Genomic DNA, 24,343 nt, shown 5'->3' with positions numbered 1-24,343 from the left:
GCGGATCCGTCTGATGTTTCATCAGACGGATCCGCTCCGATAATGCAGACGTTCGCATCCGTTCAGAACGGATGCGTCTGCATTAAAACTTTGAAAATTTTCTAAGTGTGAAAGTTGTCTGAGCGGATCCGTTCACTGAGCGGAGCGGAGGCTGAGCGCTGGCAGGCGGATGCATTTTCAGTGGATCCGCATCCATTGAGAATGCATTGGGGCCAGACGGATGCGTTCAGGACCGCTCGTGAGCCCCTTTCAAACGGAGCGCACGAGCGGACACCCGAACGCTAGTGTGAAAGTAGCCTTACCTGCGCTACATCTCCTGTATAACGTTTGCACAACCTAAATATCTGTGACATTCAGTGTAATTTTTTCTTAGCCGCTGGTGACAGCGACATTACCTGCGCTACATCTCCTGTACAACTTTTGCGCATGCTAAATATCTGTGACATTCAGTGTAATTTTTTTGCCGCTGGTGACAGCAACATTACCTGCGCTACATCTCCTGTATAACGTTTACACAACCTAAATATCTGTGACATTCAGTGTTATTTTTTCGCCGCTGGTGACAGCGACATTACCTGCGCTACATCTCCTGTATAACGTTTGCACAACCTAAATATCTGTGACATTCAGTGTAATTTTTTCTTAGCCGCTGGTGACAGCGACATTACCTGCGCTAAATCTCCTGTATAACGTTTGCGCATCCTAAATATCTGTGACATTCAGTTTGCGCATACACTTACAAAACATGCGCTACTGTATGTGTGACATACTTGCAATCATATATACCATTTAATATGCTCAAGGCGCGCAGTAAGGGACGGGGAAGTGGCCGTGCTGCTGATGGTGCATGCAGAGGCCGTGGTGAAACTGTGCCTGCTGCCAGAGCACAAGAAACACACTCATCCACGATACCTAGCTTCATGTCCCAATTTGCAGGGCAACGCAGGACACCACTCTTGAAGTCACACCAGTGCGACCAGGTGGTCAGTTGGATTGCAGCAGATAATGCTTCCAGTCGGTTAAGCACCACCCTGTCTTCCACAAAGTTCAGTCTAGGAGTCTGGTCAACAGAATCCTCACCCTGATCCTCCTTCCTCCCACCATGGAGAGTCTTGGCAAACAAGTGATTCCACACTCGGATATTCCGAGGAGCTCTTTTCATCGCCATTCCTTGATTTGGGCCTCTCGCAAAGCCCGCTTGAAGAGGGACATGAGGAGATCTTGTGCACTGATTCCCAAACTCTTGAGCATCCACAGTCAGAAGAAGATGTCAGTGGGGAACGGCAATTAGTGTTTCACGAGGTGGATGATGATGATGACACACAGTTGCCAATAAGTCAACAGCAATTAGTGTCTCAAGAGATTGATGATGAGACACAGTTGTCAATAAGTGAGGTTCTTGTTAGGTCAAGTCAGGAGGAGGACCAGAGTGAGGAAGTGGAAGAGGAGGTGGTGGACGATGAGGTCACTGACCCAACCTGGGAAGGTGGCAAACTGAGCGAGGACAGCAGTACAGTGGGGGAGGGATCCGCAGCACCGCAACAGGCTTGAAGGCGCAGTGGGGTGCCAAAAGGGAGAAGGCGGGCCACAACAAACAGGCCTGCAACTGTTCCCCGGAGCACCCCCTCGCGGCAATCTCCCTTGCCAAGGGGTAGGTGTTCCGCAGTCTGGCATTTTTTTTTAGGAAAGTGCGGACGATAAAAGAATTGTCATTTGCAACCTGTGCCGTACCAAAATGAGCAGGGGCGTGAACACTAGCAACCTCACCACCACCAGCATGATCCGCCACATGGCATCAAAGCGCCCTAATAGGTTGGCCGAACACCTGGGTCCACAATCAGTGTCTGTAGGTCACACCACTGCCTCCTCTTCCCCTGTGTTACTTGTTGGCCAATCCCCTGTCCAAGACGCAGGCCCAGATGCCTCCCGCCCTGCACCTGGACCTTCGCAAGCACCATCAGCTAGCACATCCACTTCTGTGTCCCAGCACGGAGTACAGATGTCCATACCCCAGGCCTTTGAACAAAAGCACAAATACTCAGCCACCCACCCACAGGCCATAGCACTAAATGGACACCTTTCCAAACACTGGAAATGTTGCCATTTAGGCTTGTGGACACTGAGGCTTTCTGCATCCTGATGGCGGCAGCTTTCCCTCATTACTCAGTCCCCAACCGCAACTATTTTTCCCGGTGTGCCATCCCTGCCTTACACCAGCATGTGTCGTGTAACATCACCCGTGCCCTGACCAAAGCAGTTATTGGGAAGGTCCACTTAACGACTTACACATGGACAAGTGCTTTTGGCCAGGGATGCTACATTTCCCTGACGGCACACTGGGTGAACGTTGTGGAGGCTAGGAGCGAGTCATACCCTGGGATGGCACAGGTGCTACCGACGCCAAGGATTGTGGGCCCTACTTCCATCAGAAATTTCCGCAACCACCTACATTAGTGGCTGCAACCCCCCTTTTCTTCCTCCATTTCCTCCTCCACTTCCACCTCTGAATTATCATCTTGCAGCACCAGTCAGTCATCAGTCAGTAGCTGGAAGCAGTGTAGCACTGCAGTGGGGAAGCGTCAACAGTCTGAAACTAATTTGCTTAGGGGACAAACAGCACACCGCCACAGAGCTGTGGCAGGGTATAAGGGACCAGACTGAGCTATGGCTCTCGCCACTCAACCTACAACCAGGCATGGTTGTGTCTGATAATGGCCGTAACTTGGTGGTGGCTTTGGAGCTCGGCAAGCTCACACACATACCATGCCTAGCCCACGTGTTCATCTAGGCGGTTCAGTGGTTTCTCAAAACCTACCCCAATTTTCCTGAGCTACTGGTGAAGGTGAGCCGCGTGTGTGCCCATTTCCAAAAGTCATCTACAGCTGCTGCCGGTCTGTCAACGCTTCAGCAGCGCTTGCAATTGCCAGCTCACCGACTGTTGTGCAACGTGAGCACGTGCTGGAACTCCACGTTCCACATGTTGGCCAGGCTTTGTGAGCAGCAGAGGGCAGTAGTGGAATACCAGCTGCAACATGGTCATCGCCTTTCCAGTCAGCTTCCGCTCTTCACAAACGGCAAGTGGGCATGGATGTCTGAGAAATCAACACAGATGATGAGCGGCGATGCCGCTATTATCAGTGTAACCATCCCACTTCTGTGTCTACTGAAACACTTGCTGCTCACAATTAGGGCGGACGCTTTGCATGTGAAAGAGGTGGAAATTGGGGAAGTAAGTACATAGGGTGATAGCCAGACCACCCTCAGTTCATCTTCTCAGCGCGAATTGGATGATGATGAGGAGGAGGAGCAGCAGACGGTTGCCTCTGCTACAGAGGGTAGTACCCATAGCAGGTTTATTCCATCTGTTCAGCATGGATGGGCCGAAGAGGAGAAAGAGGATGAGGAGATTGAGAGTCATCGTCCTGATGAGGACAGCGAAGTCTTGTCTGTTGGGACTCTGGCACACATGGCTGACTTTATGTTATGCTGCCTTTTCCGTGACCCTCGCATTATACACATTTTGGCCAACACCGATTACTGGTTGTTTACCCTTCTCGATCCCGCTACAAAGAGAACTTCTCATCTCTCACTCCTGTGGTGCAATACCAGAAGGTCCTTGTGGAAAAATTGCTCCAAAAATTTCCAGCTGACAATGCTGGCGGCAGAGTACGTAGTTCCTTTGCCAACCGAGGAGGGGAGACGAGGGGAACACACAGCAGTTTCAACAGAGGCAGGGCAACACTCTCCAAGGCCTGGGACAGTTTTATGACACCCCGCCAGCACCCTCACCCTGATGCACGGCCTAGTGTCACAAGGAGGGAACATTTTTGGAAGATGGTGAAGGCGTACATAGCAGACCGTGTCAGCGTCCTCAATGATTCCTCAGTGCCTTACAACTACTGGGTGTCCAAGCTGGACATGTGGCACGAACTAGCGCTCTATGCCTTGGAGGTGCTGGCCTGCCCTGCTGCCAGCGTTTTGTCTGAGCGGGTATTTAGTGCTGCTGGGGGCATTATAACAGATAAGCATATCCGCCTGCCAACTGAAAATGCTGACAGGTTGACTCTTATAAAAATGAACAAGGCCTGGATTGACCATGACTTCTCGACTCCACCAGAGGAAAGCTGATGAACATAAAGGCACTTTAAATGTGTTGCTTATAATGTACTGAATACACTGTATTCCCATGCCCCCCTTCCACCACAAACAAGGGTATATGGTTGAATATTCCTTTTCTCCTACTCCTTCTCCTCCTCCATCATATCAACATATGCTTATTCGTCTCATATAATGCCCTCGCATATATGCCCTTCGCATATAATGTTTTACAGGGTCAGCTCACTAGAAGGCCCTCACAAATAATGTTTTACAGGGTCAGCTCACCAGCAGGCCCTCGCACATAATTTTTTAGAGGGTCAGCTCACCAGTAGTCCCCTCGCATATAATGTTTTACAGGGTCAGCTGACCAGCAAACCAACACCTACAATCTTTTACAGTGTCAGCTCACCAGCAGGCCTTCACCTACAATCTTTTACAGGGTCAGCTCACCTGCAGGCCCTCACCTAATTATACCTAATAGGTAATTTGCACGCATGCTGCCTTGCTTGGATGTGGTAGCCATAGCTGTTTATCAGGCTCCCTCTCTGGAATCAAACCATAATTCCCCGTTACCCATGGTCTACATGGTTTGGGCTGAAAATAACATCGAAAGTTGATAGGGCAGACATCCGAATGGATCGTCGCCGTCACGGGGAAGTGCAATTGGCCCCAGGTCATCTAGAGTCACCAAAGCGGCAGCAGGTTCTCACCCGTAATGTTTTAGATGGTCAGATCAGCAGGCCCTTGCTCCAAATCTTTTCAAGGCTGTGTATAATGCCCTCCTTTATGTGTAATTAAGGGTGTATTGGAGTGCCAGTTCCTTGTCATTTTTGGCAGCCCTTTCACTTTATGAGTGTAGGCACCCCACTACATGAACAATTGTACCACAATGTGAATGAGGCCTCCTTTATGTGATATACAGGTTGTATTGGAGTGCCTCTTCCTTGTAATTTTTGGCAGCACTTGCACTTTATATACAAGTAAATATACAGGAAATAATGTTTCCTAACAATTTTTCCTCTAAAATCGATTTTATCTTCGGTTTGGTGCGTATTATTGTCAGTCTGTAAAAGTGGCGTACTATTCAGACAACATCGTTCCCAGCAGCGACCTGGGAGTCCAAGATGCATCCAGACATCCTCCCTATGCTGTTCCCAAACCATTTAGGTGGTGTTTCCATAATTTTCTGACCTATTTCTATGAACCAGGCACCCTCCACTCTTCAAAGCAGGGGGTGCCTGGTTAAATGCTTGGGTTCTCCCATTGACTACCATTATACTTGGGTGCTCGGTAGAGCACCCGAGCATCCCGATGTGTTCGGCCAGAGCACCCGAGCACTTTGGTGCTCTATCAACACTAATAATTTCCCACTATGTGTTCCTCTTTAGCAGTCAGAGACATTAGTAGATACAGTATTATGTGTACATTTGTGAATGCAATGTTTGGTTGTATTACCTGCATTGAATATTGCGTGGTTGCCAAATAATTTATGGTAATAATGTATTATAAAAAATTTACTTTTTACAGGCCAGGTACAATGTGGCCAGATGCACTGCAGACTCCCTTATGCTGCTCCTCCTGTGCATCTTAAAAGCGACATGGAAGCAACACTGTCTAACAGAGGAGACAAGGTAAGTGCAGTTGATGAAGTATATTAGATGTCTCATTTCAAGCCACATATTTTTAGATTCATTTGTACTGTGTGTAGTGTGTTAGGTGGGTTATAATTTCCAGTCGCTGAGCAAGCACCTGTTGGCAAGTCTAATTGCCCACCATTTGAGTGGCTACCATACATCCTAAAGGGTCATGGGAAGTTCTATCTGCGATAGACATAATGGGTGAGATTTATCAAGACCACAGTTTTCTCCACATGATCTTGATATCCCCTCCACAACTGGAGGATGTGATTAATTTACGAATTAAATGCATCCTCCAGTGGTCCTTGTGCCTAGAATGAAATCTAGATTTCAGTCATTATTTATGCCCAGTAACTGGTGTAAACGATGATAAATCTGCCAGGGCCTATGGTCCCACCCACCCCAAGACCCATTTTCATAAAGTCATGAGGGCATTAGTAAAATGCCATTTGGGCAAAAATATTTGGAGGTTTTCAACTTTTAAACACCAGTTTTCTGGCATATGGGAATGATACATCTCTTACACTGTACATTGATGTCTTATTCTATATAGTATTTTCCACACCATTCAAACAGCAGTAAGGAGAGAATAGAGTGAAAAGAAACCATGTAGTTATGTACTAGAGCTATAACAAATAGGTCATATCAGATATTTTGGTATTTGAATACTGAGACTTAAAGAGGACCTTTCACTTGTAAAAACTATGTGAACTGAGTATGCTGCCATATAGAGCGGCGCCCGGGGATCTCACTGCACTTACTATTATCCCCGGGCGCCGCTCCGTTCTCCCGTTATAGGCTCCGGTACCTTTGCTCCTTAAGTTATAGTAGGCGGGTCTTCCCTTGTCCTGTGGGCGTCTCCTTCTCCTAGGCTGCAGCGCTGGCCAATCGCAGCGCACAGCTCACAGCCTGGGAGTTTTTTTTCTCCCAGGCTGTGAGCTGTGCGCTGCGATTGGCCAGATATGACACTTATAGTAACGGGAGAACGGAGCGGCGCCCGGGGATAATAGTAAGTGCAGTGAGATCCCCGGGCGCCGCTCTATATGGCAGCATACTCAGTTCACATAGTTTATACAAGTGAAAGGTCCTCTTTAAAGAGATTTTTCTGGGTCAGTAATGTTTTTGTTTTTTAAAGTCAGATTAGCATAAAGAAAACCTCATGCCTCACTGATCATCCAGTGCTCCTGTTCTCACACTTCCCAGGTTTCCACAGATCTCTACTTCCTGGTCTTTCTTGACACACAGGAAATGACCACTCAGCCAATTACTAGCTGAGGTGGGTCACTGCTCTGAACCAGTGATTGGCTAAGCAATCATTTCCTGTATGTTGAGAAGAACCAGGAAGTAGAGACAGGCGTGGACCCAGAAAGTGGAATCAGTGAGTATTATTTCATTGTTTTTATTTATTTTTCATTCTGTCATTCTGACCCTTTTTTTAAATAAAAATAATAATACCGGACAAACAATTCCTTTAATAGGACCATTATGAGATTTGACAAAACTAGAGCAAAGAAAAAGTGGAACTGTTGCCCACAGTAATCAGTCAGGCCCTCTGAAAAGGAATCTGATTGGTTGTTACGAATAAGGGGACTGGCTTCATAAATTTTGGGTTTATAATTGTATTCTTTATTATGGCAGGTAATCCTTTTTCAGTATTGAACATCATCTTCTACCATTGGTGACGATATACAGCCCTTTAAGTAAGAGTCGTGAGGATTCAGTTGAAATGGGCACCCAGCACAGAGGACGTTGTGTTCCCTTTGGCGTTTATTTTCAAGGAAAGTGGCCAGTACACATCAAAGACTATCATTTTCCTTGGATAGAGCATGGGCTTTGACTTCTTGGATGAGCAGAAACGGATCATGACAATTTTGTTGAAAGAGTTTGACATTGGTATTAAATTATAATACTCTTACAAATGAATGCTGCCCATTCTCAGACTGATTTTGTCGTCCATTGCATTTGTGTCGGAAGAGCAATTAAAACCAACATGAAGAGACCTCAGTAGCTTGACCAGATAAAGTTTCAGAAGAAGAAAGTTGATTACAGCTGAACTAGGATGGATAGTACACATGAAATGATGGTTGGCTTCATGCAGAGAAACAGGCTGAAATGACCAAGCCACAATGCTTCGGGTTGGTTGCTGGTACAGAGCAAGTCATCCAGATCTACATCATAAGTTATAATTTCTATTGTCTCAAAGTTTAAATTCTTCTATCCATGGTGCTCTGCTTCTTTTCGGTTTACCCATCACCCTATTATTTGGGTGCGGAGTAGATCCTAAATTATTACCTCTGAATAAGTGTATCTCCTTGACTCATCATTTTTCTTAACTGACTGGTGTATTTTTGCAGACAATTCTTTAAACCTTGGGCATACTGACCATAGAGGTAGTCCATGCGGCTGCTATAAGGCCCTTGGAGAGAGGGAGCCAAGCCCAGATGGTCCAATCCTCTTTGTTATTCTATTGCTAGAATTTGTGCAGGACTCCCCTCTTCAGAGTCATGGTGTTAGTGTGTGTGGGATGGGGAGGTGGACACCAGGTCCTTCTGTCCTGCATTAAAAACCCTGCTCCATACGGGTATTTTGATATCTGCTATGGGCCCCCTCTATTCTATTCTGCACCATACCCCAAGTCGCTGACTTGTAGGGGTTATGTTCTCTTTGCAGCAGTTCATGCGACATCATCAATGAAACATAAATAGCAGAAAATTGGAGCACAACTTTAGTGGAACTTAGTTATGAAAGATATTAGTATCTAATTTGCAATATGAAACCAATGTACATCCCAATGTTGCCTATTGACCACTGTGAATTATATCAATAGCTCCTTGATCCAATTTTTTTTTACAGTTTGCTTCCATTTTATTTATATTTATTATTTTTCTTCGTAACCTTCTCCAGCGCTGTCCTAATATATTTAAAGAAGAACCACATGTATGCTCACAGGGCTCATACCACAAGTCTCGATTTTATCATCAAAATATGGTGCTTATCCCACACAATCTAATACTAGTAATTTTTCAGTGGAATTCAACCCAAATGCTTATTTAAATCAAAATCATTATCTCATGTGGTAATGCATATTACCACGAAACCTTTTTTTTTTAAACCTGGGAAATTTGTAAGCCTGTTAGAAATTACCTTGGTTAGTTTGTTTTTCACAACTATTATTCTGCCCATATCTTATAAAAGACCATACTACCAGGCTAGTGCTGCCAAAATACAAATCCACACTTCATCCTATGGTAAAAAGTGTAGATTTTGCAATACTTATCTTGGGCTGGTCTTAAAGGGGCATTCCAGTTTTGCAATTTTTATCATCAATTGACAGGAAACATTATCACTGACTAATAGTCCTGATGATATCACTTCTACATCTGAGACGTGGCAAGACTTGTAACGCTCTGCCCGGTCAACACAACATCAGTAATGACCTTGCTTCTCAGGGCGATGTTCTGCTCACTCTCCTGGACCCTGCCCTGAAGACGTGATGTCATCAATGATGCTGTGTCTTAGGATGGCTTTTTTTCCCAGCAGGGCTTCAAGCAGGTTTGGATCTGTGATGTTCAGGCTGGGAAAGGAAGGAGAGGCAGAGACTTGATGCTACAGACATTCCCTGTGAGGCTTGTGTAAGGATGTAAATATAGGATGGAGGTCACAGATCACAATTACTCTGGAGGAGTCAATATGCAATCAGAACTTCATCATCTGGCTTATATAATGCATTAAGGTAGAATGTTGGGGTTATTTTTTTGTGTAACAAGAAACCCCTATAAGTGACATTATATATTATAGCCCAGAGTGGCCTATAGGCCTAGACTAAAGGCCTATTTACATTTCGAACATACCTGGACAAAGATCTGGATCGAACATTCATACAAACTCTTGTTCTCGATAATTGGTCTGTGTAAATGTGCCTCTGATCACTCAGAAACAAGCAAAAATGTGTCAACAGAAAATTAATCATGGTGGGGATGAACAATCGTAGTAAGGATTGTTCATCCCCATACATAGGGAGTGATTACTGCATGTAAATGCAGCTGAACAAGCAAGCAACATGGGAGAACAAATGGTTTGTTTCCGATCATTTCCCTGAGTATTTGGCCGTGTAAGTGGACCCGTGGCCAACATGGTCAGTATTCATAACTAACCATGGGTCCAAAACTCTGAAAAGCTGGAAAGTTTTGGATTATATTATTTCTCTGTAGGTTCCACTTCTGGTTTTGGCTTACAAATACTAATCCAGAAAAGTGTCACGTGAAACTGTCCTTAAAGGGGTTGTAGGAGAATAGAAAAAGGGTCTGCATTTTACATCCCACACATTTTACATATTTAATAACTGTTTGCAACCAAAGATTGGTCTTGATGACTGGCATGGAATTCACATAGGGCAAGGTGAGCTGGAAAATAGTCCCTTGGGATACTGTGCATTGGAGACAGACTAGCAGCTTTCCTAATGCCTGAAAGCTATCCTTCTGCTACAGTATCTACCTACCTATCAATTAGTTTGTTACCCTGTAATGGAAAGAACTGGCCATTATTCTGTAGTATCAAACCCAGGGGAGGCCATGGAAAAAAAAAAAAACATGTAGAAAGGGACAACAATGGGGGGGAGTCAGCAATATAATAGTGCAAGCACACAATATCACCCCAGCAGAACCAAATACCACAGTGGAGCACAAAATACTGCCCTAGCATCACACAATACCTCCCTAGTAGCAGCCTATTTGGGGGGGGGGGGGGGGTGTCAAGAAGCCATCTGAAGACATTTGCAACCACCACTGCTGGGTAGATAAGTACCTGATGTTCCTAGCTTTAATTAAAGTTAGTATCGTCAGGTTGTTATGTACCTGGCTGGTGAACATTGGGAGGGATCAGGCGTTCCCCTCGAAATATGGCCCACCAGGTAGTTTCCCGGTAGGCCACCCCTGATTAAACCATAACTAACCATGAATGGTCTGAAAGTCATGGATCTCAAAAGATCTATCAATGGGTAACAAATTTATAAGAAAGACATTAAGACAAAGGTCTCTTACAGCCACCACCCAAACACATAGGTTGGATTAGGGTTTGAGGGGATCTGGGGAGTGTATTTAGTCTAATATTTACATGGCGGATACAAGTGATTATAAAAAGTACAGTATATATCACAGAAGATTCAGCCTACACAGCCTGAAAGTCCACATGAGGTTCCGCTCTGAAGCTGTGTCTATACAGAGATTTTATGGGATTTTGCATAAGTAGAGCTTTCTACTAAGTCAATTTAGCACTGGGTGTTGAAAATGAAATAATTTCCTCTGTGTGCTAGCATTAGCTGTTATAAACAGCTATATTCATCTCTGTGTAATACATACACCACTATCATTTGGCTTAGCGTGCCGGGAATATTTGCCAATTACTTAGCAAATATAAAATATAAAAAATTACATTTAACCACCATTCAACCTTAAGGATATATATTACTAAAGCCGCTAAATATAAACAACGTCAATGCTAAGAGGCCTCTTTTCAAATATCCTTCACAATGGACTCCCTCTGTTAAGGGACGGCTTATGGCGTTATACACCGTACAAAGATGCCTTTCAATAGGCAGGGAAATTTCGACTGGGTTTTTGACATTTAGCGGATATACTTCATGACACACAGCCTCTACAAATAAACCGGTGATCAGCTGAAAAATAGCGCGGAGTAATTAGCTAAAAACTCTGCATAATTATGTCATACTTGTACAGAAAAGGTGGAATAATTATGTAAATGATGAATTGATTGTAATGAGAATCAGACACTTTACAACCTCATCTATGAGCACTCTTTCACTGCCAAGATTTTCAGGTGTGTAAACACAATCATTGGATATGGGATGCACCGCGTGCATGCATCTGCTTACTGTGAATTAGGCAATCACAATCATCCCTTGTTCCTGTGCAAAACTGCCCTCTATTATTACTGAGGCTTAGGGCTCATTCAGATGACCGTAGGAATGAGTCCGCATCCAGTCCTCTATTTTGTGGAACAGGTGCGGACCCATTCACTTCAATGGGGCAGCAAAAAATGCGGACAGCACCCCATGTGCTGTCAGAATCCGTAGTTCTGTTCCACGCCCCCGCAAAAAAAGAAAGACTGAGTCCAATTCTTGTCCGTGGACAAGAATAGGCATTTCTACCATAGTGCCGGACATGTGCGGTCCGCAAAATGTGGAGCGCACAAAGCCGGTATCCAAGTTTTGAAGATACGCAATCTGCAGATCGCAAGACACTTATGGCCGTCTGAATGAGCCTGCAGCTCCCTACTAAGGAGCCCTACATACTTCATGTGCCCTCGTAAAGGACCTCTGTACGGCACTGTATTACAGATAGTGGTGCACCACCAATGAGGCCAGGTGAGGCAATCGCCTTAGGCAGCACCAGGTAGGGGCAAGAGGGGGGCAGCCGAAAGGCCATAGGCTGAAGGGGTTAGGTTAAGAAATTTTCATTGGGAAGGGGTGGGGGTGGCGTTTCATTTTTCGCCTCAGGCAGCAGAAAGGCTAGGTGCATCCCTGATTACAGATATATGCTTTCTAAAAACAATGGAGCAGATGTGCTAATACTGTCTCATATTTAGACTAGATAGTCTAAGGGTCCACCAGATTTATCACAGTGGCTCGTGCTGGATGATAAGTCTAGTCTAAGTTGATACCACCTGGCTTACTTTGGCCCGATTCCTCTAAGCCACACCCATTGGTTGGCAGATTGAGACGCACTTAAAGGGGTTGTCCCACCAAAAATATTCTACATTTTTCAAACCAGCACCTGGATCTGAATACTTTTGTATTTGCATGTAATAACACATTTAGTCTAGCCACCCAGTTATTCACTGAAATTTATCTGTATAGCGCCACCTGCTGTTTGCTCTTTTTTAAAATTTCTGTGTTTTGATCACTGAGATAGGAGCACATGCTCAGTTCCTTCCTTCAACTGCCACCAGCTGCAGTAGAAAAGACATACCCCCTGAGAAAGGGCACGTCCATCTAAGCTTGAAATAAATGTAGCAGAGTAATTGAAGCAATGAATGGGGGAGATCTCGGGATTCAGGTGAAGTATAGGGCTGGTTCTAAGTGTGTTAGGAATGAGATTGTCGTTTTCATTTTTTGCATTAGTCATGGATAACCCCTTTAATTAATGTGTCTCACAGCACATGACTCCATAATATGGATACACACATTTTTTTGCTCTTCAGAGATACAGTAGGGCCCAAAAGACTTTTGTTAAGACTCCCTGTACTATTTTGAGATTGTACCGACCTGTAATATGGCAGTATCCCACTCGTCATAACTCCTCATTCAGTAAAGGGTGAATATAAAAATTGATATTTTTACATCCTGGGATTTTCAGTTTACCCAATCACATGAGAGACACAGACCATGACAAATGAAGCTTTGGATACTAACATAAGATAAAGGAAAATGTCTTAAAGACTGCAGAGTAACAGAAAATGGAAAGTTGCAGCCCTAAAGAATGACCCTGTAGCATAGATTTTTTTTTCTTTAATTGCAGGTTGTTACTTGAAGAGGGGAAAGTATGACAACAGCAATGTGGTAGTTATACAGGGTGGGCCATTTATATGGATACACCTTAATAAAATGGGAATGGTTGGTGATATTAACTTCCTGTTAGTGACACATTAGTATATGTGAGGGGGGGAAACTTTTCAAGATGGGTGGTGACCATGGCGGCCATTTTGAAGTCAGCCATTTTGAATCCAACTTTTGTTTTTTCAATAGGAAGAGGGTCATGTGACACATCAAACTTATTGGGAATTTCACAAAAAAAACAATGGTGTGCTTGGTTTTAACGTAACTTTATTCTTTCATGAGTTATTTACAAGTTTCTGACCACTTATAAAATGTGTTCAATGTGCTGCCCATTGTGTTGGATTGTCAATGCAACCCTCTTCTCCCACTCTCGCACTGATAGCAACACCGCAGGAGAGATGCTAGCACAGGCTTCCAGTATCCGTAGTTTCAGGTGCTGCACATCTCATATCTTCACAGCATAGACGAATACCTTCAGATGATACGAGATGTGCAGTACCTGAAACTACGGATACTGGAAGCCTGTGCTAGCATTTCTCCTGCGGTGTTGCAATCAGTGTGTGAAGAGTGGGAGAAGAGGGTTGCATTGACAATCCAACACAATGGGCAGCACATTGAACACATTTTATAAGTGGTCAGAAACTTGTAAATAACTCATGAAAGAATAAAGTTACGTTAAAACCAAGCACACCATTGTTTTTCTTGTGAAATTCCCAATAAGTTTGATGTGTCAAATGACCCTCTTCCTATTGAAAAAACAAAAGTTGGATTCAAAATGGCCGACTTCAAAATGGCTGCCATGGTCACCACCCATCTTGAAAAGTTTCCCCCCTCACATATACTAATGTGCCACAAACAGGAAGTTAATATCACCAACCATTCCCATTTTATTAAGGTGTATCCATATAAATGGCCCACCCTGTATAATAACAATACCAAATGAATAGATAATGACCTGCTTTCTCCTCTGCTTCTTCCTGCACTGCGCTCCGGTCCTTGCCGCTGCTATTTGGTGACATTCTGTGAACACAGGTCACCTCTGCAGCCAATCACTGGCATCAGAAGAGACGTCCCGTGCGCGGCTGAGGCCAGCAATTGCTTGCAGCAGTTACTTGCGCATTGGAACGTCACTGTGACAGCTGGAGGACTGAAGGTCAGCTCCTGAAGAAACGGGAGAAAACAGGTGAGCATCCAATCATTTTATTTTAGGTCATTTACAGGGATTTCCCGAGTTTTTATATAACTCAAACAACCCCTTTAAATGGTGTCCAAAAAAATCTGTGACCAGTGACTGATAGAGGAGGGTAGTTTTGAGTCAACAACCTAGTTTGATGTTTTTCTTATGCCCTGTTAAGGCGTATGTGGAGACGTTGAAGTTTTGGACTGATGACCTATCCTTACAAAAGGTAATTTATATCAGATTAGTGGGGGTCCGACACCTGGCACCCCTGAAATGGGAACTGAGCTTCAGTAACCCAGCATGACCACTATACAGCAGAAGAAGCTGTGTGTCCAGCTCCATCTTTGTTGTTATTTCTGGTACCAGCAGCTACTGAGAAGATCGTGGGAGTGCCAGGCCCAAGGTTAGGTCATCACCAGACAATCCCCTTAAAGGGTTTCTGTCACCCCGCAAAACTCATTTTTTTTTTTTTTGGATAGTTAGATTCCTCATAGTGCGATATAGGAGAATATAATGCTCTTACTTACTTTCATGCGGCCGATTCTTTATAAAACGAACTTTTATAATATGTAAATGAGGGCTCTACCAGCAAGTAGGGCGTCTACTTGCTGGTAGCTGCTTCAGAAATCCGCCCCCTCGCCGTGTTGATTGACAGGGCCAGCCGTGATCTCCTCCTCCGGCTGGCCCTGTCAGTAATTCAAAAATCGCGCGCCTCGCGTCATTCGGCGCAGGCGCTCTGAGATGAGGAGGCTCGTCTCCTCAGCACTCCCTCAGTGCGCCTGCGGCGATGACATCACCGAAAGAGAAGACGTCATCGGCGCAGGCGCACTGAGGGAGTGCTGAGGATACGAGCCTCCTCATCTCAGAGCGCCTGCACCGAATGACGCGAGGCGCGCGATTTTTGAATTACTGACAGGGCCGGCCGGAGGAGGAGATCCCGGCTGGCCCTGTCAATCAACACGGCGAGGGGGCGGATTTCTGCTGCGGCTACCAGCAAGTAGACGCCCTACTTGCTGGTAGAGCCCTCATTTACATATTATAAAAGTTCGTTTTATAAAGAATCGGCCGCATGAAAGTAAGTAAGAGCATTATATTCTCCTATATCGCGCTATGAGGAATCTAACTATCCAAAAAAAAAATAATGAGTTTTGCGGGGTGACAGAAACCCTTTAAGTCTTTTTTAACATGAAATATTAAACTAGGTTCTGGCTTCTTTCTACAGAAAATGGTCTGGGTTTCTATTAACACATTGTAATGTTGAAGACTTAGGGCATAGATATGAGGACACCTTTATAATAAAAACTGCAGACAATTCTACAGCATAGCTGTGGTAACAGATGCTGATAATATCTGCCGGACATCAACCAATGGTGTATGGTCTACTATCACCCATCTTATTTGTATTGAAACACATATGGCCCTACAGTATATAAAAGAAACTATAATTTCAAGATCATCTATTTAAGAGATTTTATTTTAACCAATGTCATGCATTTTTATTGCCCATTAACTGGATGATTCCAATTCCCTAACTAAGCAAGCAAGATTTAAAGTGTACGACACAATATAAAGAGCACCCTGCCTTTGTACATATTATAAAAATCATTTATTAAAAGGTTTCCTCCAAATCAATTTGAACAATTATTATATGTGCACCTTTAGAAGATCCAAGAGAAGTATTTCCCATAATGGCTGCCATAGATCACCAGAGGGCAGACTGCAAACTATGCTGAGCATTCTCCACCGTTCCCTAGACTTTAGGTATTACAGATTTCGAGATGAACCATGTAACCCTAGGTTTCAGATTATACTGCAACTACCCAGTATGCACTTATGCAAGTAAATATGCAATAGGCATGATGTAAACCATCAAAACAGCTAATTACTATGATGATGAGCAGCACGTTCCTTTTAAGATGCCCTTGGTATGGCTGACATGGCAATCCTACCATCTCTAGACAGTTCACTAAGAACATACAATGCTATTTCTTTTTTCATTTCCATATGAACACTATGTACTTCAAAAATGGATAACGATCATTGCTAATGTTCATAGCTGGTACCTGTACAAGTCAAAAATATCCTAGAGCAGTTCAGGTTTTGAACCAAGATCGTGGTGACAGAGGATAAAGTCTATTCCCATCAAGGTCATCACCCAAGCCTGTTCTGTTATTGTGTGTTGAGGTCGAGCATCTGTTGGGTAACATCTAAAGCAACATAAAATACTCCAAATGTACTATTTATTTATAAAGAAAATGTGTAAGCACTTTTTTTTTTAACAATGTCCGTTTTGTTCTATATACTTTGAATGTTGTGCGCTGTAAAATGTCCTATTTGTGTATTAAATAAAGTTACCTTGGGTGGAAGTGCCGGCACTCAACTGAATTACAGGCTTTTATTAGTGATATATGGAGTGATTCTTCTCTGATCATAGCAAATTACATATACAAGGGATAGCCAAGAGTTGTCAGTATAGGAGCCTGATCTACAAGATGGACAAGGATAGGCGTACGGTATGTGCAACACACAGAGAACACTGTTGTAAACTATTTGCATCTTTTACCAGATGCCTCAACATCTCCATAACTGTGAAAGCAGCCATGGTAAGTTGCTTATTGTACAGGTGAAACTCGAAAAATTAGAATATCATGCAAAATTCCATTTATTTCAGTAATGCAAATTAAAAGGAATTGCAGTAATGCAGCTTAAAATTAGAATTTTGTGAAAAGGTTCAATATTCTAGGCTCAAAGTATCACATTCTAGTCAGCTAATTAATCCATACCCCCTGAGCAAAGGGGACCTGAGATTGTGACTTTGGGGTTACATAAGCTGAAATCCATAATCATCCAAATTATAACAAATAAAGGCTTGAAATATCTCGCTTTGCATGTAATGAGTCTATCTCATGTGTTAGTTTCACCTTTTAAGTTGCATTACTGAAATAAATGAAGTTTGCACAATATTCAAATTTTTCGAGTTTCACCTGTACTTGGTCTACAAGCATGCCCTATTCATTGTCTACAACCATGCCTTCTTCATTGTCTACAACCATGCCCTCTTCATTGTTTACAGCCATGCCCCCTTCATTGTTTACAGCCATGCCCTCTTCATTGTCTACAACCATACCCTCTTCATTGTTTACAACCATGCCCTCTTCATTGTCTACACCCATGCCTTCTTCACTGTCTACAAGCATGCCTTCTTTATTGTTTACAACCATGCCTTCTTAATTGTGTACAACCATGCCCTCTTTATTGTCTACAACCATGCCTTCTTCAATGTCTACAACCATTCCCTCTCCATGGTCTACATCCATGCCCTCTTCATTGTTTACAACCAGGTCCTCTTCATTGTTTACAACCATGCCCTCTTCATTGTGTACAGCCATGCCCTCTTGATTGTCTACGGCCATGCCCCCTTGATTGTCTACAGCCATGCCTTCTTCATTGTCTACAGCCATGCCTTCTTCATTGTCTACAACCATGCCCTCTTCATTGTGTACAACCATTTCCTCTTCCTTGTCTACAACCATGCCTTCTTCATTGTCTATAACTATGCCTTCTTCATGGTCTACAACCATGTCTTCTTCATTCATGACTATGCTATTTCTCTCCTCCAGTGTATACTGCCATTACATATAGTGAGAAAAATCCAGATCAGGGCGTAGACTCACAGTGCACTCTAACATAACAGTGCACTGCAACAGATCCAGTCTCCGATGATCTCATCAATTCGAATTCAGCTAGAAAGGGCACACTGTAGTACTACCATAGAAAGAGGCAATTTTCTCACTTCTATGCTGAAGCAAGAAGAGAACAGCCTGGTGGTCTAATATTAAATAGAACCTTTCAGCGGGATATTGCCCCCCCCTACCACCAGAAGTACCCTGACTCTGCTCCTTGTGTGCCTAGGGGTGTCCTTAATTGCCCCAGACCATGACTCATTTCACCATAAACCCAATTTAATCACAGTTCACACCGTATGCAAAAGACAGATTTGGATTTGGAGGTGGAGACATTCAGAACTGCAGTAAAATCCCAAATCCCACCCCCTTAGTTATGATTGATATCCTATACACTGGACAAGTATACCCTGCTTCAGTGCAGATGTGCTGAGAATAAGAGACAAGGAAGCATAGTGAAGATCTCGGGAGCCCTGCTAAAGACATCCCATGCTCGGGGACATCAGTCAAGATTAATAGGTTGTCATTTGGACATAAGAAGCACAATTTACATACAAGCAGTGTGGGTGGTGATTTTTGTGAAATGAGGCATATGCTGAGAACACCGCCAGGCATGAGGAGCGAAACAGTCAGGTTCCCCAGCTGACAGGTTCCTCTTTAAGATCTACAGGTCACAGCTTTCAGCTCTATGGGTAGATTGCGATCTCCTGCCATCACTGACACATACAGTATAGACAAACTAAGAATACTATAACTTTTTTTATGAATCGTTTTATGGGAAGAACTTCAGCAAAACTTGTACACTTGAGGAAATTGAAAAAAAAAACAACAACAGGAAAACAATGCAATTGAGCTGAGATTGAGTAAGTATAAACTGCTAGTCGTGATGGGTGAATGATCACACAACCAAGGTGGTGCACCCTTTATTTTGGGTTCTGCAGTAGAGTATATGTTGAGGCAGGGGCAAATTAATACTCGGTGGCATTTCCCCTTGCTGTGATACAGGATGCCACTCTGGCATGGTAATGGTCAAACAGATGCCCTGTAGTATGTCATTCCAAACTATTTCATCTTGGACCGATAGTTCAGCCAAGGTGGTTGTTGGCTGCTGTACATGAGAGATCCATCGCCCCATCCAGTCCCAGATATCTTGTTGAAACACCACATCTCCTGAGTCAAAAAAGGTAGTAGGACTGGTACTATGATGTTGTGGATATTTACGCTGAGCGCTCCGGGTCCCCTGCTGGCCTCAGAGCGCTCACAGCGTATGCCCCCAGGCAGCACTCCAGCGTCTCGGCGTGTGCGTCCTCGCTCTCTAGGGCGCGCGCGCGCGCCGGGACTCTTAGATTCAAAGGACCAGTGCACCAGTGATTGGTGCCTGGTCCAAAGGGGTTATTAAGGGTTAAGGTTGTGAGAGGCAGTGCTGACTTAATTAGGCTGCACCTGTGCACTGCCCATTTATACCTTCTCCTCCCACAGCTTTCTGCCGGATCTTTGTGCCTTGTGCCTCAGAGAAAGCGTTCCCTACTATGTTAGTTTGCCTTACCTGTTGCCCTGACCGCTGCTACATCCGATTACGCTCTTATCTTCTCCCTGTGTACCACGCCTTATCAGCTGCCAGAGAGGTCGAGTTGTTACTAGGGGACACGACCTGGTAGTTACCGCCGCGGCAAATCCATCCCGCCTTGCGGCGGGCTCTGGTGAAGACCAGTAACTACTTAGAACCGGTCCTCTAGTACAACCCGTGCCATCGCCTCTCTGGTCCAGAGGATTCACTACCTGTCCTGCCGGTTCGTGACAGTAAGATCCGGCCATGAATCCCGCTGATGTTCCCCTGCCAAGCCTGGAGGACCTCACCACCATTGTGGCCCAGCAGGGTCAACAGCTGGCCCAGTTGACCGCTATGTTGCAGCAGCTCCTGCCTTCTCTGCAACAGCCAGCTCCTCCGTCTGCTCCTGCTGCATCACCTCCGCCTGCACTTACCACCGGTTCCAGAATCCTTTTGTCCTTACCAGACAAATATGACGGAGATCCTAAGCAGTGCCGTGGGTTCTTGTCGCGGTGCTCTCTCCACCTCGAGCTTCTGTCCGACCAGTTTCCTTCTGAGCGAGCTAAGGTAGCCTTTATTCTCAGTTTATTGTCCGGGAAGGCCCTGGCCTGGGCTACACCACTATGGGACCGCGCAGATCCTGCCACCGCATCCGTCCAGAGCTTCTGCCTAGAGTTCCGGAATGTTTTTGAGGAGCCTGCCGGGTTACCTCCTGCCTTACTAAATTTGACCCAAGGAGGTTCTTCCGTGGGTGACTATGCCATTCAGTTCTGCACCCTGGCCTCTGAGCTGAACTGGAACAATGAAGCCCTTTGCGCCACCTTCAAGAAAGGACTTAACAGTGAAGTAAAGGACGTTCTGGCTGCACGTGAGCTTCCTTCCACTCTTAGTGACCTCATCCTCGCTGGCCACTAGGATAGACAAACGTTTCGCCGAAAGACAAGAGGAACTCCTCCTTGAAAAGGAAAAAGCTCGTCCTAGACGCTTTCCTCGTCTGGCTCCCGTTTTCCCGCATCCACCTCAACCCGCTACTGGGTTTTCCGCCGTGGAAGCCATGCAGGTGGATCGGTCACGCTTGACTCCGCAAGAACGAAGCAGCCGGCGAGAAACGAGAACCTGTGTCTGTACTGTGCCAGTACCGAGCACTTCCTTAGAGATTGTCCTCTCCGTCCACCGCGTTCGGGAAACGCTCGCACCTAGTAAGTGTGGGAGAGGCGTTGCTAGGTGTGGATTCTTCCTCTCCACGTCTCATCATACCCGTGCAGTTGATTATCTCTTCCAAGTCCTCTTTCTCCGCAGCCGCCTTCTTGGATTCCGGTTCAGTTGGCCACTTCATTCACGCCTCCTTGGTTGACAAGTACCGTATTCCAGTAATCCGTCTACCCAAGCCGTTTTTCATCTCTACTGTTAACGGTGAGAGACTCTCAGCCACCGTGCAGTTCCGTACCCAGCCTCTGCAGATGGACATCGGAATATTTCATACCGAGACTTTAGAGTTCTTTGTCCTTCCCTTCTGTTCCTCCGAACTCCTCCTGGGTCTGCCGTGGCTTCAACGTCATAGCCCTGTCCTGAATTGGTCCACCGGTGAGATCCTGCGTTGGGGCTCCTCCTGTTCGGACCGCTGTCTCAAGCCTGCTCTGGTCAAACAGAACCCGCAAGTTTCTCCGCCTTCTGGGCTGCCCAAGCCATACCATTTCTTCACGGATGTCTTCTGCAAGAAACAAGCTGAGGTTCTTCCTCCTCACCGATCCTATGATTGCCCGATCGACCTGATACTCGGTTCTACTCCACCTCGGGGCAGAATTTATCCTCTCTCACCTCCTGAGACTGTTGCCATGTCCGACTATATACGTGAGAACCTACAGAGAGGATTCATAAGAAAATCTTCTTCTCCTGCTGGGGCCGGTTTTTTCTTCGTGACTAAAAAAGACGGCTTCCTCCGCCCCTGCATTGACTACAGAGGTCTTAATAAAATTACCATCAAGAACCGTTACCCTCTGCCTCTAATCTCCGAGCTATTTGATCGTCTCTGAGGGGCTAAGATCTTCACTAAATTGGACCTTCGAGGGGCCTATAATCTGATCCGTATCCGTGAGGGAGACGAATGGAAGACCGCCTTTAACACAAGGGACGGCCATTTCGAGTATTTGGTGATGCCCTTCGGCCTCTGCAATGCACCTGCTGTCTTCCAGGAATTCGTCAATGATATTTTCAGGGATTTACTTTACACCTGCGTGGTCGTATACCTGGATGATATCCTCATCTTTTCCTCCAATTTGGATCAACACTGGGTCCATGTGCAACAAGTTCTTACTCGTCTTAGGAGAAATCGCCTGTACGCTAAACTTGAAAAATGTATTTTTGAACGGACCTCCCTGCCTTTCCTGGGATACATTATCTCAGCCCAAGGACTTCAAATGGACCCAGCCAAACTCTCGGCGGTTCTGGATTGGCCACGTCCCTCTGGTCTCTGAGCCATACAAAGATTTCTGGGCTTTGCGAATTACTACAGGCAATTCATCCCTCACTTTTCCACTCTGGTAGCTCCTATCGTGGCCCTCACTAGAAAAGGAGCTAACCCCAAATCCTGGCCTTCCCAAGCCGAGGAAGCCTTCCAGTCCCTGAAATCCGCCTTTGCCTCTGCACCCGTTCTCTCTAGACCAGATTCCACCAAGCCCTTCTCTCTTGAAGTGGATGCCTCCTCGGTGGGAGCCGGAGCTGTCCTCACCCAGAAGTCTTCCCGGGGCAAGACTTCAACTTGTGGCTTATTTTCTAAAACATTCTCTTCCGCAGAGAGAAATTACTCCATTGGGGACAGGGAACTGCTGGCTATTAAATTGGCACTGGAGGAATGGAGACATTTACTCGAGGGCGCCACACATCCTGTGTACATCTTCATGGACCACAAGAACCTGGCTTATCTCCAGTCTGCTCAAAGATTAAATCCCCGTCAGGCTCGTTGGTCTCTGTTCTTCGCCCGCTTTAACTTTGAGATCCATTTCCGTCCGGCTTGTAAGAACATTTGGGCAGATGCTCTGTCTCGCTCCTCTGATGTGGTGGGCGACAAGTTAACACCTCGATATATTATCCCTCCAGAACGCCTTATTACAGTCGCTCCCGTGGGCCTGCGCCTTCTTCCTCCTGGCAAATCCTACGTACCTCCACGTCAGCGGCTGCGAATTCTCAAGTGGGGCCATGCCTCCCCTTTTGCCGGTCATCCAGGGGTGCTAAAGTCTCTCCAACTAATCTCCCAAAGGTACTGGTGGCCTTCTCTGGAGAAAGATGTCTCGGACTTCGTCCAGGCCTGTATGATTTGCGCCCGGGATAAATCGCCTCGCCAGAAACCAGCGGGTCTCCTCTTGCCTCTACCTGTTCCTGAAGTTCCCTGGTCTCACATCGCCATGGACTTTATTACAGATCTTCCCTCCTCCCATGGCAAGTCCGTTATTTGGGTCGTGGTGGATCGCTTCTCCAATATGGCTCACTTTGTACCCCTGCCCGGTCTACCCTCTGCACCCATGTTGGCCAAACAATTTTTCCAACACATCTTCCGTCTCCATGGCCTTCCCAAACATATTGTCTCGGATCGTGGGGTACAATTCGTCTCCAAATTCTGGAGGGCTCTATGTGCTCAGCTCGGGATCAAATTGGACTTTTCTTCTTCATACCATCCTCAGTCTAACGGCCAAGTAGAACGGGTGAACCAGATTTTGGGTGACTATCTGCGTCACTTTGTATCCTCACGCCATGACGACTGGGCTGATCTACTTCCCTGGGCGGAGTTCTCCTACAACTACAAACAATCCTCTGCCTCTAACAAGTCTCCTTTCCTTGTAGTTTTTGGCCGTCATCCTCTTCCACCTCTGCCGCAGTCTCCCACTCCTTCTTCTGTACCTGCCGTTGACAGTCTTGTACAGGATTTTTCCTCCATCTGGCGAGAAACCCACGCTGCTCTCCTCAGGGCTTCCGCCCGTATGAAGGTTCAAGCTGACAAGAGACGCAGATATCCACCGGAATTTCGTCCGGGTGACAAGGTGTGGCTCTCCTCTAGGTACATCCGATTTAGGGTCCCAAGTTACAAGTTGGGCCCTCGTTTCTTGGGACCCTATAAAATCAAGAGTCGTATCAATCAAGTTTCTTATCAGCTCCATCTTCCTCCCTCCCTCCGAATCCATAACTCCTTCCATGTCTCCCTTCTCAAACCTGTTGTCTTTAACCGTTTTTCTCCCAAGCTTGTTTCTCCCACCCCTGTCGCCGGTACCTCCGATATATTCTCTGTCAAGGAGATCTTGGCGACCAAGATCTCCCGGGGGAAAAGATTTTTTTTGGTCGACTGGGAGGGCTGCGGTCCTGAGGAGAGGTCATGGGAGCCGGAGGAGAACATCCTGGACCGCAGTCTCATCCGCAAGTTCTTCGGTACCAAAAAGGGAGGGAGACCAAAGGGGGGGGGGGGTACTGTTACGCTGAGCGCTCCGGGTCCCCTGCTGGCCTCGGAGCGCTCACAGCGTATGCCCCCAGGCAGCACTCCAGCGTCTCGGCGTGTGCGTCCTCGCTCTTTAGGGCGCGCGCGCGCCGGGACTCTTAGATTCAAAGGACCAGTGCACCAGTGATTGGTGCCTGGTC

At 45.7% G+C, this 24,343-nt stretch overlaps 1 protein-coding gene across 1 annotated transcript in view; it reads left to right on the top strand.

Annotated features, from left to right (window-relative positions):
* LHX6 (LIM homeobox 6) overlaps window positions 1–9,537 on the top strand; it is a 165,604-nt gene extending 156,067 nt beyond the window's left edge. The window contains exons 8-9 of the mRNA XM_040405878.1: window positions 5,626–5,729; window positions 7,374–9,537. Coding sequence (XP_040261812.1) covers window positions 5,626–5,729; window positions 7,374–7,394 — 125 coding nt within the window. The 3' untranslated portion in view covers window positions 7,395–9,537. The remainder of the gene's footprint in view (window positions 1–5,625; window positions 5,730–7,373) is intronic.
* The last annotated feature ends 14,806 nt before the right edge of the window (window positions 9,538–24,343 follow it).

This window comes from Bufo bufo, chromosome 8, assembly GCF_905171765.1.
Source record: "Bufo bufo chromosome 8, aBufBuf1.1, whole genome shotgun sequence".
Lineage (NCBI taxonomy): Eukaryota > Metazoa > Chordata > Amphibia > Anura > Bufonidae > Bufo > Bufo bufo.
Note: the sequence above shows the minus strand (reverse complement) of the source record. Positions and strands in the feature narration are given on the sequence as shown.